Source organism: Syngnathus floridae, chromosome 1 (assembly GCF_059516105.1).
Source record: "Syngnathus floridae isolate MCC-2025c chromosome 1, RoL_Sflo_1.0, whole genome shotgun sequence".
Lineage (NCBI taxonomy): Eukaryota > Metazoa > Chordata > Actinopteri > Syngnathiformes > Syngnathidae > Syngnathus > Syngnathus floridae.
The window spans coordinates 17,951,426-17,968,450 of record NC_142413.1 but is presented as its reverse complement, the minus strand read 5'-3'; the positions used below and the strand labels follow the sequence as shown (position 1 = coordinate 17,968,450).

Here is a 17,025-nt window from a genome sequence, read left to right as displayed (position 1 = left end):
AATTACAATTTTATGTCGGAGTCCATACATGACCATTGTATATGATAAGCTAAGGGAAGTTGCATCTGCTTCATTTTATGTTGCCGTACGCATTGCTTAAGATTTACGACCAAATAATAAGAATAATACTAATAATAAAATGATTGCATCATATTTTTACTACTCCTACTACTACTACCACTACTACTACTACTACTACTACTACTACTACTACTACTACTACTACTACTACTACTCCTACTTCTACTCCTACTCCTACTCCTACTACTTCTACTACTCCTACTACTACTACTACTACTACTACTAATAATAATAATACTACTACTAATAATAATAATAATAATAATATAAATAATAATAATAATTGTGAGGTGTCAGACCAGTTGGTTTTCTGAACTATAATCTTTCTTTGGTAATGCAAACAAGACCAATGGCAATGCATGTTTAGTGGCTGAAATTTAAGCATACTTCGTTATTTTGGGGCATCTTAATATGGCCATATAAACTGCCTAAAATTAAATGTCATGTTAATACATGAATTTTTGCATATATATCTATTGTGATCAAACGTCCTGTATTCATTTGCGTGTGCTTTTATATATATTTAATTCATTAAACAAACTCGGATTTGCTACGAAAATAATATAAAATAAACCAATCGGATTACTTTTGTAACGCTTTGATGCACGATACATTTTCATGGCAATATATGCATATTCTACACTTTGTGTGCGAGCATTTGTTGTTGCGTGCAGAATAGAAAAGGCCGCATGTGGCCAGAGTGTGGCAGTCTACGACAGGGCTTCAGTTCCTCCCTTTCACACAATGACGCTTTCGAGAATAAAGCAGTCATTTCCAGACGGTACTCGCTAACCGTGGACGTGCATGGCTGTTGTCCATCTTCTTCATCTTTAAACTGGATTTACACGGAGTTTTTTTTAATGGATTTATGAGATTCGTAGAATATTTATTTAAAACGATGACGCTGCAACGAGTTCTGCTGTTGTTCATCTTGGTTCTTTCTTCACCCTCCGTGTTTGGACAAGTCAGCTACTCGATCCCGGAGGAAATGGAAAAAGGCTCTTTAGTGTCAAACGTGGCTCAAGATTTAGGCTTGGACCTGAAAAGGCTGAAATCCGGTCGAGCTCGCATTCATTCTGGGGACAGTGCGGAATATATCGTGCTGGATAAAGAAAGAGGGCTCCTCCTTGTGCAGGAGAGGATAGACAGAGAGACGCTGTGCGGTGAGACGACGCTCTGTGCTTTGCATTTGCAGTTAATTTTGGAAAATCCAATGGAAATGTTTCGCATCACTATAGAAATTACTGACATAAACGACAACGCCCCACGCTTTGCATCTAGCAGCAAACGTTTTGAAATTAGTGAATCAGCCATTGTTGGCTCTAAATTTGTGCTGGAGAAAGCAATCGACACTGATATTGGTGCAAATGGGCTGCAAAGCTACTCACTTAGCCCAACGAATAATTTTCAGCTGAAATTAGAAAATCAAGCAGATGGGCAGAAAAAAGTGGAGATGATATTACAAAAGGCTCTTGATCGAGAGCAGCAGGAGAAGATTTTATTGTTATTAACAGCCTTTGATGGTGGACAACCGCGTAGGTCAGGAACAATGCAGATTATTGTTCATGTATTAGATATAAATGATAACGCCCCTGTGTTTACTAAGACTTTATACAAGGCAACTATTAGCGAAAATGCACCTAAAGGTACCAGTGTAATAACGGTTAGTGCTTCAGACAAGGACAGTGGATCAAATGGACAAATATCTTATGTAATATCCCAAAACACCCTCATATCCGATATATTTCAGATTAGTAGTGTGACTGGGGAGGTTATTTTAACTGGTGACATTGATTATGAAAAATCAAAAGTATTACAGATCGATATCGAAGCTGTAGATAATGGAGGATTGTCTGATTCAAGTAAGATCTTGATCGATGTTATTGATGTAAATGACAACAATCCTCAAATGAAAATACTTTCCAAGTCAGACTCCATTTTGGAGGACTCTCCAGAGAATACTGTTGTCACTATGTTAAGTGTTAGTGACCCCGACTCTGGCAGCAATGGAGAGGTCAAGTGCCATATCAATAATGACATTCCATTTAAAATGGAAAACACGATGAATGGATTTTATAGTTTAGTAACAGAGTTAGCTTTGGATAGAGAATCTGCATCTGAGTATATCATCACAGTAACGTGCTCTGATGATGGAGTGCCTTCCCTTTCCAGTAGCGTGACTCTCACCTTGCACGTCTCAGATGTTAATGACAACGCACCTGTCTTTGAGAGGACCTCATATGATGCCTACATTGTTGAAAATAATACACCAGGTCTCTCTGTATTCACTGTAAAAGCCAATGATGGTGACTGGAACCAGAATGCTCGTCTTTCATACATCCTGGAGGACTCCTCAGTTAACGGAGTGCCAGTGTCCTCATACGTGTCTGTTAGTGCTGAGAGTGGAGTCATCCATGCCGTGCGCTCTTTTGACTATGAGCAACTGAAAGAGTTTCACTTCCTTGTCAGAGCACAGGATGGAGGCTCCCCTCCCCTCAGCAGCAACGCAAGTGTTCGCATCCTGATTCAGGACCAGAACGACAACACCCCACAGGTCCTGTACCCGGTGCAGACAGGCGGCTCGCTGCTGGCCGAAATGGTGCCTCGTTCAGCCGACGTGGGCTACTTGGTGACCAAAGTGGTGGCCGTGGACGTGGACTCTGGCCAGAATGCCTGGCTCTCCTATCAAGTACACAAAGCTACAGACAGGGCGCTGTTTGAAGTGGGCCTCCACAATGGAGAAATCCGAACTATCCGCCAAGTGACTGATAAAGATGCTGTCAAACAAAGACTGACTGTTGTGGTGGAGGACAACGGGAAACCCTCTCGTTCAGCCACAGTCATTGTGAATGTGGCGGTGGCCGACAGCTTCCCTGAGGTGCTCTCAGAGTTCACTGACTTGAGCATGCACGACAAGGAGTACAATGACAAGCTGACTTTTTACTTAGTCTTGTCGCTGGCTGTGGTCTCTTTCCTCTTCATCACCTGCTTGATACTCATCATCGCAGTCAAAGTGTACAGGTGGAGACAGTCTCGCGTCCTGTACCATTCCAACCTGCCCGTCATCCCGTATTATCCGCCACGGTACTCGGATACTTTGGGGACTGGGACCCTCCCACACGTGTACAATTATGAGGTGTGCAGGACCACTGACTCCAGAAAAAGTGACTGTAAAATAGACAGAACTGCTAGTCACACCGTGCTGGACCCCTGTTTGACAAGAACCATCCAGAAGATACACAGTCAAAAGAACATCCTGGATGAACCCGACTCTCCTCTTGAGGTTGGTCGATTGTGCTTCATTTGCACTTTGCAGTAAATTATACATTTGACATGAATGCAAATTCATGATTGTTGATGAACACATAACCACCAGGCAGCAGGCACTTTTCATCTGTTTGTGAAACTGCATACTAGAGCCAGCCACCTGCTTTTATCCTTCTAACAATTAAATTTTACTGGACATTATTACTGATTTGAAGATAGACACTTTATTGACCCCAAAGTAACTTTTGGAATACAAAACAAGTTAAATAAGTCAGTGAATTAGAAGTCAGTAACCCCTTAAAAAAATTGTAAACGACCAATTGTTCGTAAAAATTTGACCCCATTTGATTCAACTTCCTGGGTTGTTTGTTGGGTTGCACAAAACCATTTTTGTTGCAGAATGCTACCCATCAAATTGAGGTTTTCATTTTTTTTTTTTTTTTTTTTTTTGCAAAACAATTCTAAGTTGCGTAAAATGGACCCAACTTCCTGGCTGGGTCTAATTTTTAACCCAGCATTTTTCTTTAACAGTGTATTAGTTTGACCATGCTGTTTCTTTTATTAGTAAGCTACGTATTCACTTGCATTAGCGGCTTGGGCAGCAACGTGTTTAATCCTTTAACCTTTCCAATTATGACGTCTGATATCCCCGATAAATGAAGGTGTCTTCTTGTGGGAGTTTGTGTCATGTGTTGTGCGAGAAAGAATAGAGCATCTGTGTGAATGGGGTGTGTGAGTTTCCAGCACCATGGACAGTGACAGTTAGGCGACTGCTGCACAGCTGGAACTCGCTCTTTGCTTTCAGCGGTTTTTCCTGTTTTTGTTTAGTTTTTTTGTCTGCAATATCCTCAATAGCCCGCAATAGAAATTAATATCACTTGACCAAATCTCTAAATTATGTGATGTCATTGCACTTTAGTCAGCATTATGACAGTGGTAGTGCCGTTCCTTTTTTATATATTTTGTTATTATCTTTATTATGCTGCTTTTGGATTAATTTGACATTGAAATACGATAGACTACTGCAGGGTTTAAAACATTTTTTTAGTTGCACTTGCGCAATTTGAACTCTACGGGACGCTGTTGGCTAATATTTTTCAGTTGGCCATTTCAAACCTTTTGTCACATTTACTCCCCCTTCGTCTATGCACATCCGCGTCAATCGTGGAAGCGCTGCATCGCAAACGGATATTTCACGCTGGGTATAAACTCGATTCTCATTTTTGGATTCAAAATCATTCTTTTTTGGGCGGTGTCTACTTTCATTGGAGTGGCTTACGTAAAGGGAATATAGGACCGTGTCTTTTATGCAGCTGGGGAATCAGCTCCGACAATGAGACGGCAAGTACTGTTAATGTTCATCGTCTGCCTCGGCTCCGTGATAGGGCAGGTCACTTATTCCATTCCGGAGGAGATGGGGAAAGGATCTTTGATCGGTAACATAGCCCGAGATTTAGGTTTAGACGTCAAGAGGCTGAAGGCAGGCAAAGCGCGCATTTACACGGGAGACAGCGCTCAGTATATCGAGCTGAATAGGGAACGAGGAGTCCTCCTTATCAAAGAAAAAATAGACCGTGAGCTGCTTTGCAAGCAGACGACGCCTTGTGCGTTGCATTTCCAAATAACACTTGAAAATCCGTTGGAATTATTCCCCATAACGGTTGAAATCACGGACATTAATGACAATGCGCCAGTGTTTAAAAAAGATGAGAGAAATTTTGAAATAAGCGAATCTGCCATTGTGGGCTCTAAGTTTATGCTGGAAAAGGCGTTTGATGCTGACATAGGGCTGAATGGGCTCCAGCGATACACCCTGAAGCCGAGCGACAGTTTTGTGCTTAAACTGCACAGTCAGTCGGATGGCAGCAAAAAGGTCGAAATGGTTTTGCAAAAGCCACTAGACAGAGAAAAACAAGAGCACGTATCTTTGATTCTGACGGCCGAGGATGGAGGAGAGCCACAGCTGACGGGAACAATGCAGATCCACGTCACTGTTCTGGATGCAAATGATAATGCGCCAGTATTTAATAAGGCTGTGTACAAAGCAAGCATCACTGAGAACTCGGCGATAGGGACACTTATTACAAAAGTGAGCGCTACAGACGCAGATAAGGGATCAAATGGAGAAGTGACCTATGTGATCGGGAATAGCATGGATACTGTGTCGAAGCTGTTTCACATTACTAGAGAAGGTGATGTCATCCTGAATGGTCCAGTAGATTATGAAAAAGAGAAAAATTATCACATTGATATAGAGGCTATTGATCAAGGGGGGCTTTCTGATTCCAGCAAAATAATAATTGATATAATTGATGTAAATGACAATAGTCCCATTGTGAATATGATCTCATCATCTAACTCAGTGCCAGAAGATGCGCCAGCCAGAACTGTGATAGCGTTAATGAGTGTTAGTGACCCTGATTCTGATGCTAATGGACAGGTTAATTGCTTTATAGGTGAAAATAATCCATTTGCGATAAAAATTACATCTAATAATTTCTATAGTTTAGTGACCGACAGTGATTTAGACAGAGAGCGGGCATGCGAATATAATATCACAGTGACATGCTCAGATGAGGGCGTGCCTTCTCTCTCCAGCAGCGTCACTCTCACCTTGCTCATCTCAGACGTGAATGATAATGCGCCTGTCTTTGAGAGGAGCTCATACGAGGCCTACATTGTGGAAAACAACACACCAGGTCTCTCTGTATTCGCAGTAAAAGCCAGTGATGCTGACTGGAACCAGAATGCTCGTGTTTCATACATCCTGGAGGACTCCTCAGTTAACGGGGTGTCAGTCTCCTCATATGTGTCTGTTAGTGCTGAAAGTGGAATCATTCATGCAGTGCGCTCTTTTGACTATGAGCAACTGAAAGAGTTCCACTTCCTTGTCAGAGCGCAGGATGGAGGCTCCCCTCCTCTTAGTAGCAACGCAAGCGTTCGCATCCTGATCCAGGACCAGAACGACAACGCCCCACAGGTGCTGTACCCGGTGCAGACGAGTGGCACGCTGCTGGCCGAAATGGTGCCTCGTTCGGCCGACGTGGGCTACCTGGTGACCAAAGTGGTGGCCGTGGATGTGGACTCTGGCCAGAACGCCTGGCTCTCCTATCAAGTGCACAAAGCCACAGACAGGGCGCTGTTTGAAGTGGGCCTCCACAATGGGGAAATCCGAACTGTCCGCCAAGTGACTGATAAAGATGCTGTCAAACAAAGACTGACTGTTGTGGTGGAGGACAACGGGCAGCCCTCTCGTTCAGCCACAGTCATTGTGAACGTGGCGGTGGCCGACAGCTTCCCTGAGGTGCTCTCAGAGTTCACTGACTTGAGCATGCACGACAAGGAGTATAATGACAGGCTGACGTTTTACTTAGTCTTGGCGCTGGCTGTGGTCTCCTTCCTCTTCGTCACCTGCTTGCTGCTCATCATAGCAGTCAAAGTGTACAGGTGGAGACAGTCTCGCGTCCTGTACCACTCCAACCTGCCCGTCATCCCGTATTATCCACCTCGGTACTCTGATACTTTGGCAACGGGGACCCTCCCGCACGTGTACAATTACGAAGTGTGCAGGACCACTGACTCCAGAAAAAGTGACTGTAAATTGGACAGAGCTGGTAGTCACAATGTGCTGTTCACGGACCCAAGTTCTACAGGGACGATGCAGAAGATGCACATTCAAAAGAACATCTTGGATGAACCTGACTCTCCTCTTGAGGTTGGTCACTTGAAATGACTCCCAGTTAGGTCATACTTATCTTACCATTATATTGCAAAGTGTCTTTGTGTTTACACAACTGTAGTGTAACAAACTCTTAGTTAACTCTCCATGCCTTTTTTAAATTTTGATTGTGAATGCATTCATCATATATGCAATAATATGTCCCTTGCTGTAGTTTCAGTGATTCAGCACCACAGATAAAGACGATTATGAGTGACATTATATGTAGAGTAAAGTGTGTTTCACCTGTCGTCTTTAAATTAATGTGAAGAATTATTTGTTAGTTAAGTTATTCAGCCGTGCTTTGATTTGAGCTAAGGTGATTTATTTTGAACATGAAATATTTACTGTATCATACATCAGGACCCCTAAGCTTTGCATTACGAAGGCACTAATTTAACTTTTTGGAAAATAAATACAACAATATGCAAATACTACAGTACAATACAACATGTAATCCCTTGTAACTTTTTTTAGAACGTTGTATAAAGCTTAACTAATTTTCTGTCATAATGATACATTGCCAATATATTGCATTACATTTTATTTTAATGTGGCAACTATTATAAATACTTTTATTATTTAATTAGTATGGAGCGGTCAAACACTTTATCTGTTTCACTGTCATGCTTTCGTGGTCAATTTGGATTCGTGGATCATTTAGGTTACTATAAATTAAGCTTTGTTGTTGTAATCATAAATTCATTTTGTACCACTCGTCCTGCAGTTTCCATTTTGAACTCGCAGGGACGCTATTGTCCATGATGTGCCTTATATGGTCGGGGTGCGTCCTGTACATCTTAATACGTAGAGGGGGGAAAAAGGCAAACCATACGAGAGGCTGTCTGGACTGGAGCGTATTTCTCGTTGGAACTATTTTGTGACCTTTTTGGATGAATTACCGCCCGAGCTGATCTGCTCATTAGTGGGATTTTTGTCTTTTTATTTCTATTAATGCTGCCCAATTGTGATTTTCTATTTTGAACATGAGGAAAAGGAGAACAATGGGACGGCAAGTAACGCTTTTCACCTCGCTCCTATTCATCAGTGCTACATTCGGACAAATCAACTATTCCATTGATGAGGAAATGCATGTCGGCTCGTTAGTGGGAAATATAGCCAAGGATTTGGCGATTGGCGTGGAGAATCTGAAGTCGCGCAGTGCTCGAGTTTATTTTGGTGATAGCAAGCAATACATCGAGCTGAATAAAGACAGGGGCGTCCTCCTCATCAAGGAGCGAATCGACAGAGAGGCGCTTTGTGCACAGTCTATGCTGTGCGCACTGCACTTCCAGATTATTTTAGAGAGCCCCATTGAATTTTACAAAGTAATAGCGGAGGTTGTCGACATCAATGACAACGCCCCCGCCTTCGAGAAAAGTGACATTAAATTCAAAATAAGCGAATCTGCCGTGATAGGATCGAAATTCGATTTAGAGCAGGCGGTGGATCTCGACGTTGGAATAAACGGTCTCCAAACGTATCTCCTCCAACCGTCTGATAATTTTGCGTTAAAATTTCACAATCAAGCAGACGGCTCCCGCAGTGTTGAGATGGTGTTGAAGCAGGCTCTTGATAGAGAGAAAAAGGAACATTTGCATCTCGTGTTGACGGCGGTGGATGGAGGAGAGCCGCAGAAGTCGGGCACAATGCAGATTGTTATCACTGTATTAGACGTCAATGATAACGCACCCGTTTTCACAAAGCCCGTATACAAAGCTACTGTTGCAGAAAATATACCTCAAGGCACCGTCTTGACTGTAGTTAGCGCATCGGATGCTGATCACGGAGCCAATGGTAAAATAAAGTATTCAATAAGACACAAAATGGATGATGTAAAGCATTTGTTTAATATAAATGAAGACAATGGTGAGGTCATTCTAATAGGGAATATAGATTACGAAAAAGCTCGCAACTATCAAATTAATGTGCGTGCAAGTGATGATGGGGGACTAACAGACAGCTGCAAGGTTGTAGTTGACATTGTGGATGTGAATGATAACAGCCCGTTGATCAGTGTCATGTCAAAGACAAATGTCATACTTGAAGATGTCAGAAGTGAAACTGTTGTGACGATAATTAACGTCCAAGACCAAGATGATGGTGAAAATGGCAAAGTAGAATGCACAATAAATCAGAATATTCCTTTCCTTCTCAAGTCGACTGATAGTAATTTCTACAGTTTAGTGACAGACGGTGATTTAGACAGAGAAAGGTCAGCTGAGTATAATATCACAGTGACGTGCTTTGATGAGGGGGTGCCCTCGCTCTCCAGCAGTGTCACACTCAGCTTGCACATCTCAGATGTTAATGACAACGCGCCTGTCTTTGAGAGGGGCTCGTATGAGGCCTACATTGTGGAAAACAACACACCAGGTCTCTCCATATTCACTGTAAAAGCCAGGGATGCTGACTGGAACCAGAATGCTCGTCTTTCGTACATCCTAGAGGACTGCTCAGTTAACGGAGCGCCTGTCTCCTCCTACGTGTCCGTTAATGCTGAAAGTGGAGTCATCCATGCAATGCGCTCTTTTGACTACGAGCAACTGAAAGAGTTCCACTTCCTTGTCAGAGCGCAGGATGGAGGCTCCCCTCCCCTCAGCAGCAATGCGAGTGTTCGCATCCTGATCCAGGACCAGAATGACAACGCCCCTCAGGTGCTGTACCCGGTGCAGACGAGCGGCCCGCTGCTGGCCGAAATGGTGCCTCGCTCAGCTGACGTGGGCTATCTGGTGACCAAAGTGGTGGCCGTGGACGTGGACTCTGGCCAGAACGCCTGGCTCTCCTATCAAGTGCACAAACCCACAGACAGGGCGCTGTTTGAAGTGGGCCTCCACAATGGGGAAATCCGAACTGTCCGCCAAGTGACTGATAAAGATGGTGTCAAACAAAGACTGACTGTTGTGGTGGAGGACAACGGGCACCCCTCTCGTTCAGCCACAGTCATTGTGAACGTGGCGGTGGCCGACAGCTTCCCTGAGGTGCTCTCAGAGTTCACTGACTTGAGCATGCATGACAAGGAGTACAATGACAAACTGACTTTTTACTTAGTCTTGGCGCTGGCTGTGGTCTCCTTTCTCTTCATCACCTGCTTGCTGCTCATCATAGCAGTCAAAGTGTACAGGTGGAGACAGTCTCGCGTCCTGTACCACTCCAACCTGCCCGTCATCCCGTATTATCCACCTCGGTACTCGGATACTTTGGGGACCGGGACTGTACCGCACGTGTACAATTATGAGGTGTGCAGGACCTTTGACTCCAGAAAAAGTGACTGTAAAATGGACAGAACTGCAAGCCACAACGTGCTCGCTATGGATCCCCACTTTGCAGGGACGATGCAGAAGATGCGCAGTGAAAAGAGCATCCTGGATGAACCTGATTCTCCTTCAGAGGTTTGAATATTTTAAATGCCACTATTTTGTGTTACCCCTCTTCGAGTCAGAACTGTGGGTTGCATCCTATTTCAGTACTATGGAGAGCGACAAATAGCCTGACTCTCCTCTAGAGTTTGGTCACTCTTTTTTTTTAATAAGGACCATGCTGTGACTAATGAATTAAGTGCTGTGTTTCAATTATCAATACTGGCCATGATTTATATCACTTGGAAAAAAACACATACAAAATGATACACAATTTAACAACAATAAACTGACATTTCAATTATTTAAATAATCGTATCTATTTAATCCAGTGGCATTAAAAAAAATAATACCATAATTCATTTTATTAGTAGGCTATGATGGATTGATACTGAATGAAATCCTAAATATTCTTCTTTTTAGGCAATGTTCGGTATACGTCTAAAACTGTATCTACTGGCCTATAATAATAATAATAAGTCCTGTACAGTAAGTATACTACATGGAACGGAGAGCCTACAGGTGAATTTCGTGTTTGTGTTTGTAAATATGTAAACGCATCAAGATGTATTGCTCATTTTGCAAGTACATTAAATATATATTATTTCAAGGAGATGTAGTGAAAGTCATGTTTTGACATTTCTAGTTTACTTTCGTTTAATATGTGCGAGACTTTGTTGTTACGTAGAGAACAGAAAAGGCCGCTTGTGGCCAGAGTGTGGCAGTCTACGACAGGGCTTCAGTCCCTCCATTTTACACAATGACGCTTTCGAGAATAAAGCAGTCATTTCCAGACAGTACTCGCTAATCGTGGACGTGCATGGCTGTTGTCCATCGTCTTCATCTTTAAACTGGATTTACACGGAGTTTTTTTTTTAAATGGATTTATGAGATTTGTGGAATTTTTATTTAAAACGATGACGCTGCAACGAGTCCTGCTGTTGTTCGTCTTGGTTCTTTCTTCACCCTCCGTGTGTGGACAAGTCAGCTACTCGATCCCGGAGGAAATGGAAAAAGGCTCTTTAGTGTCAAACGTTGCTCAAGATTTAGGCTTGGACCTGAAAAGGCTGAAATCCGGTCGAGCTCGCATTCATTCTGGGGACAGTGCGGAATATATCGTGCTGGATAAAGAAAGAGGGCTCCTCCTTGTGCAGGAGAGAATAGACAGAGAGACGCTGTGCGGTGAGACGACGCTCTGTGCTTTGCATTTGCAGTTAATTTTGGAAAATCCCATGGAAATGTTTCGCATCTCTATTGAAATCACAGACATAAACGACAATGCACCTAGCTTTGAATCCAGCAGCAAACGTTTTGAAATCAGCGAGTCGGCCATTGTCGGCTCTAAATTTGTGCTGGAGAAAGCCATTGACGCTGATATTGGTGCAAATGGGCTGCAAAGTTACTCGCTCAGTCCAACCAATAATTTTCAGCTAAAATTAGAAAATCAAGCAGATGGCCATAAAAAGGTGGAGATGATATTACAGAAGTCTCTGGATCGAGAGCAACAGGAAAAAAACGTTTTGTTATTAACAGCCTTTGACGGCGGACAACCGCGCAGGTCAGGAACAATGCAGATTATTGTTCATATATTAGATGTAAATGATAACGCCCCTGTGTTTAGTAAGACTTTATACAAGGCAACTATTCGCGAAAATTCACCTAAAGGTACCAGTGTGATAAATGTTAGTGCTTCAGACAAGGACAGCGGCCCAAATGGACAACTATCTTATGTAATATCAAAAAACAAGCTCAGATTATCAGATGTATTTGAGCTCAATAGTATAACTGGAGAAGTTAAGTTAACCGGTGACATTGATTATGAGAGAGCAAAAGTATTAGAAATAGACATTGAAGCTGTAGATAATGGAGGACTGTCTGACTCAAGTAAGATTCTGGTTGATGTCATTGATGTAAATGACAACAGTCCTCAAATAAAAATACTCTCCAAGTCAGATTCCATCTCAGAGGACTCTGCAGAGAATACTGTTGTCACTATGTTAAGTGTTAGTGATCCTGACTCTGGCAGCAATGGAGAGGTCAGATGTCACATTAACAACGACATTCCATTTAAAATAAAAAACACAATGAATGGATTTTATAGTTTAGTAACAGAGTTAGCCTTGGATAAAGAATCTGCATCTGAGTATAATATCACAGTGACGTGCTCTGATGATGGACTGCCCTCCCTCTCCAGTAGCATCACTCTCAGTTTACACATCTCAGATGTGAATGACAACGCACCTGTCTTTGAGAGGTCCTCATATGATGCCTATGTTGTAGAAAACAACAAACCAGGTCTATCTGTATTCACCGTAAAAGCCAGTGACGCTGATTGGAACCAGAATGCTCGTCTTTCTTACATCCTGGAGGACTCCTCGGTTAACGGAGTGCCAGTCTCCTCATATGTGTCTGTTAGTGCTGAGAGTGGAGTTATCCATGCAGTGCGCTCTTTTGACTATGAGCAACTGAAAGAGTTCCACTTCCTTGTCAGAGCACAGGATGGAGGTTCCCCTCCTCTTAGTAGCAACGTTAGCGTTCGCATCCTGATCCAGGACCAGAACGACAACGCCCCTCAAGTGCTGTACCCGGTCCAGACGGGCGGCTCGCTGCTGGCGGAAATGGTGCCTCGTTCGGCCGAAGTGGGCTACCTAGTGACCAAAGTTGTGGCCGTGGACGTGGACTCTGGCCAGAACGCCTGGCTCTCCTATCAAGTACACAAAGCCACAGACAGGGCGCTGTTTGAAGTGGGCCTCCACAATGGGGAAATCCGAACGGTCCGCCAAGTGACTGATAAAGATGCTGTCAAACAAAGACTGACTATTGTGGTGGAGGACAACGGGCAGCCCTCTCGTTCAGCCACAGTCATTGTGAACGTGGCGGTGGCCGACAGCTTCCCTGAGGTGCTCTCAGAGTTCACTGACTTGAGCATGCACGACAAGGAGTACAATGACAAACTGACTTTTTACTTAGTCTTGGCGCTGGCTGTGGTCTCCTTTCTCTTCATCACCTGCTTGCTGCTCATCATAGCAGTCAAAGTGTACAGGTGGAAACAGTCTCGCGTCCTGTACCACTCCAACCTGCCCGTCATCCCGTACTATCCACCTCGGTACTCGGATACTTTGGGGACGGGGACCCTCCCGCACGTGTACAATTATGAGGTGTGCAGGACCACTGACTCCAGAAAAAGTGACTGTAAAATGGACAGAACTGCAAGCCACAACGTGCTAGCAATGGATCCCCACTTTGCAGGGACAATGCAGAAGATTCGTTGTGAAAAGAGCATCCTGGATGAACCTGATTCTCCTTTAGAGGTTTGAATATTTTAAATGCCACTATTTTGTGTTTCCCCTCTTCGAGGCAGTACTGTGGGCTACATCCTATTTCAGTACTATGGAGAGCGACAAATAGCGTCTTTTCCTCCGCCTCCACTCAGTGCCTGGGAAATGGTTTCTATTCTTTCCACATTCCAGGCACAGTGTTCTTTTTGTTAGTTTTGTTTTTCTTATGAAAACAATGTGTGTTCCGATCATAATTTGCTCTATGAGTACCAGTTATATTTCAACTAACAATACTATGCTCATTTCCATATATATTTAATTTTTTCGTGGTGGGAGCTCAAAGAATAAGTGTGGTTAGAAATAATTGTCTTAACTACGTGTAGTTGCATGGTGTGAACTCCACGGGCCGCTGTTGCCCTTTGTCTAAGTTTAAAGACTACGTTTACACAAGCACATCTCCTGTGCTCGCTCAGTCGAGCAAGGACATAGAAACGCATCGCACGACGCACGGTAGATGGAATTCCGCCCTTGGAATATTTTCCTGCAATATTTTCATGGCGTATTTTTATTACATTGGTCTTTGAGTTGTTGCATTTTTGCTTGCATTGCAAACGGTGGAAGAGGATTGTCGTTTAAAGATTCGGTGGAGTCATCTCGTTGAACAATGAGACGGCAAGCGGAGTTTTTTGTCTGCGTGCTCTGCTTTGCAGCCGTGCTCGGACATATCAGCTACTCTATACCCGAGGAGATGGCCAAGGGATCCTTCATCGGTAACATAGCACAGGATTTGGGACTGGATGTTAAACGCTTACAATCGGGCAGAGCTCGTATCCACACGGGAGACAGCGCTGATTACATCCAGCTAGACAAGGGAAAAGGCGTGCTGCTTATTAAGGAGAGAATAGATCGAGAAGCCATTTGTGGCCAGACAACGCCTTGTGCGTTGCATTTTCAGATAGCGCTGGAGCAGCCGATCGAAATATTACCCGTGACTGTTGATATCACGGATATTAATGACAATGATCCGGTTTTTGAAAAGGAAGGTAGGTTGTTGGAGATCAGCGAGTCGGCTGTTGTCGGCTCCAAATTTATGTTAGAGAAAGCAATAGACCACGACATAGGTTTGAACGGGCTTCAGAGCTACACGCTTAAGCCTAATGATAATTTTATGCTAAAATTACACAGACAGTCTGACGGTGGAAAGAAAGTGGAAATGATTTTACAGAAGCCCTTAGACAGAGAAAAGGAAGATTTTTTAACATTGCTCTTAACAGCGCATGATGGAGGAGAGCCGCAAAGGTCAGGGACAATGCAGATTCAAATTCAAGTGTTAGATGCGAATGATAACGCTCCAGTTTTCACGCAAAATGTTTACAAAGCGAGCCTAAAGGAAAATTCTCCCTCAGGAACACTTATAACTGAAGTTAGCGCTTCCGATGCAGACAAAGGCTCTAATGGGGAAGTGAGCTATGTGATTGGAAACAGCATGAGCAGCATTTCCAAATTATTTCACATTACTGACGATGGAAAATTTGTTTTGAAAGGCCCTATAGATTATGAAAAGGCACAGAAATATGAAATTGATATCGAGGCAGTTGATCGTGGAGGTCTGTATGATTCCAGCAAGGTGATTATTGATGTGACCGATGTAAATGACAATAGTCCTATTATTAAAATTATATCGTCATCCACGTCAGTAGAGGAGGATTTGCCTACCAACACAGTGATAGCAGTAATGAGTGTAAATGATCCAGATTATGAAGAAAATGGTAGAGTAAATTGTGGTATTGATGATAATATACCTTTTAAAGTAACGTCTACAAGTAGTTTTTACAGTATTGTAGCAGACGGTGATTTGGACAGAGAGAGGTCGTGTGAGTATAATATCACAGTGACGTGCTATGATGAGGGCGTGCCCTCTCTCTCCACCAGTGTCACACTCAGCTTGCACATCTCAGATGTGAATGACAACACGCCTGTCTTTGAGAGGAGCTCATATGAGGCATACATTGTTGAAAACAACACACCAGGTCTCTCTGTATTCACTGTAAAAGCCAGTGATGCAGACTGGAACCAGAATGCTCGTCTTTCATACATCCTGGAGGACTCCTCAGTTAACGGAGTGCCAGTCTCCTCATATGTGTCTGTTAGTGCTGAGAGTGGAGTCATCCATGCAGTGCGCTCTTTTGATTATGAGCAACTGAAAGAGTTCCACTTCCTTGTCAGAGCACAGGACGGAGGCTCCCCTCCTCTTAGTAGCAACGTGAGTGTTCGCATCCTGATCCAGGACCAGAACGACAATGCCCCTCAGGTGCTGTACCCGGTGCAGATGAGCGGCTCGCTGCTGGCCGAAATCGTGCCTCGTTCGGCAGACGTGGGCTACCTGGTGACCAAAGTGGTTGCCGTGGACGTGGACTCTGGCCAGAATGCCTGGCTCTCCTATCAAGTGCACAAAGCCACAGACAGGGCGCTGTTTGAAGTGGGCCTCCACAATGGGGAAATCCGAACAGTCCGCCAAGTGACTGATAAAGATTCTGTCAAACAAAGACTGACTGTTGTGGTGGAGGACAACGGGCAGCCCTCTCGTTCAGCCACAGTCATTGTGAACGTGGCGGTAGCCGACAGCTTCCCTGAGGTGCTCTCGGAGTTCACTGACTTGAGCATGCACGACAAGGAGTACAATGACAAGCTGACTTTTTACTTAGTCTTGGCATTGGCTGTGGTCTCCTTCCTCTTCATCACCTGCTTGCTGCTCATCATCGCAGTCAAAGTGTACAGGTGGAGACAGTCTCGCGTCCTGTACCACTCCAACCTGCCCGTCATCCCGTACTATCCACCACGGTACTCGGATACTTTGGGGACAGGGACCCTCCCGCACGTGTACAATTATGAGGTGTGCAGGACCACTGACTCCAGAAAAAGTGACTTTAAATTGGACAGAGCTGCTAGTCACAATGTGATGGCAATGGATCCCAATTTTACAGGGACCATGCAGAAGATGCACAGTGAAAAGAACATCCTGGATGAACCTGATTCTCCTCTAGAGGTTAGACTTTGTTATTGGTAATGCATTAGTGTGTGTGTGTGTGTGTGTGTGTATATATATATATATATATATATACATCAATTTGCACAATGACAACACTTTATTATTATATCTATATATGTATATTATATCTCCAACATATTTGACACATCTTAATGCAGTTCGACTGTATTGCTTTTTAAAACATGACAACATATGCTTTGAAAAATGGGCTGTAACTTTCTTTCTCCTTGCTTCCCTTTATGCATCATTCTAAAACTTCACCATGGTTGAGTT

General features: G+C 43.5%; 1 protein-coding gene across 37 annotated transcripts in view; it reads left to right on the top strand.

The window, feature by feature from the left end:
- LOC148404383 (protocadherin gamma-C5-like) overlaps positions 1–17,025 on the top strand; it is a 226,049-nt gene that overhangs the window by 158,279 nt on the left and 50,745 nt on the right. Inside the window, exon 1 of one of the 37 annotated variants that reach the window (XM_088380920.1) lies at positions 874–3,364. The exons of 30 other annotated variants lie outside the window; for them this stretch is intronic. In XM_088380920.1, coding sequence (XP_088237046.1) covers positions 950–3,364 — 2,415 coding nt within the window. In that variant the 5' untranslated portion in view covers positions 874–949. Of the gene's footprint in view, positions 1–873; positions 3,365–4,504; positions 7,064–7,904; positions 10,459–11,197; positions 13,737–14,174; positions 16,750–17,025 lie in introns of those variants that run through there. 6 more of the 37 variants (XM_088381067.1, XM_088381173.1, XM_088380971.1 and 3 more) reach the window with 6 other exon arrangements.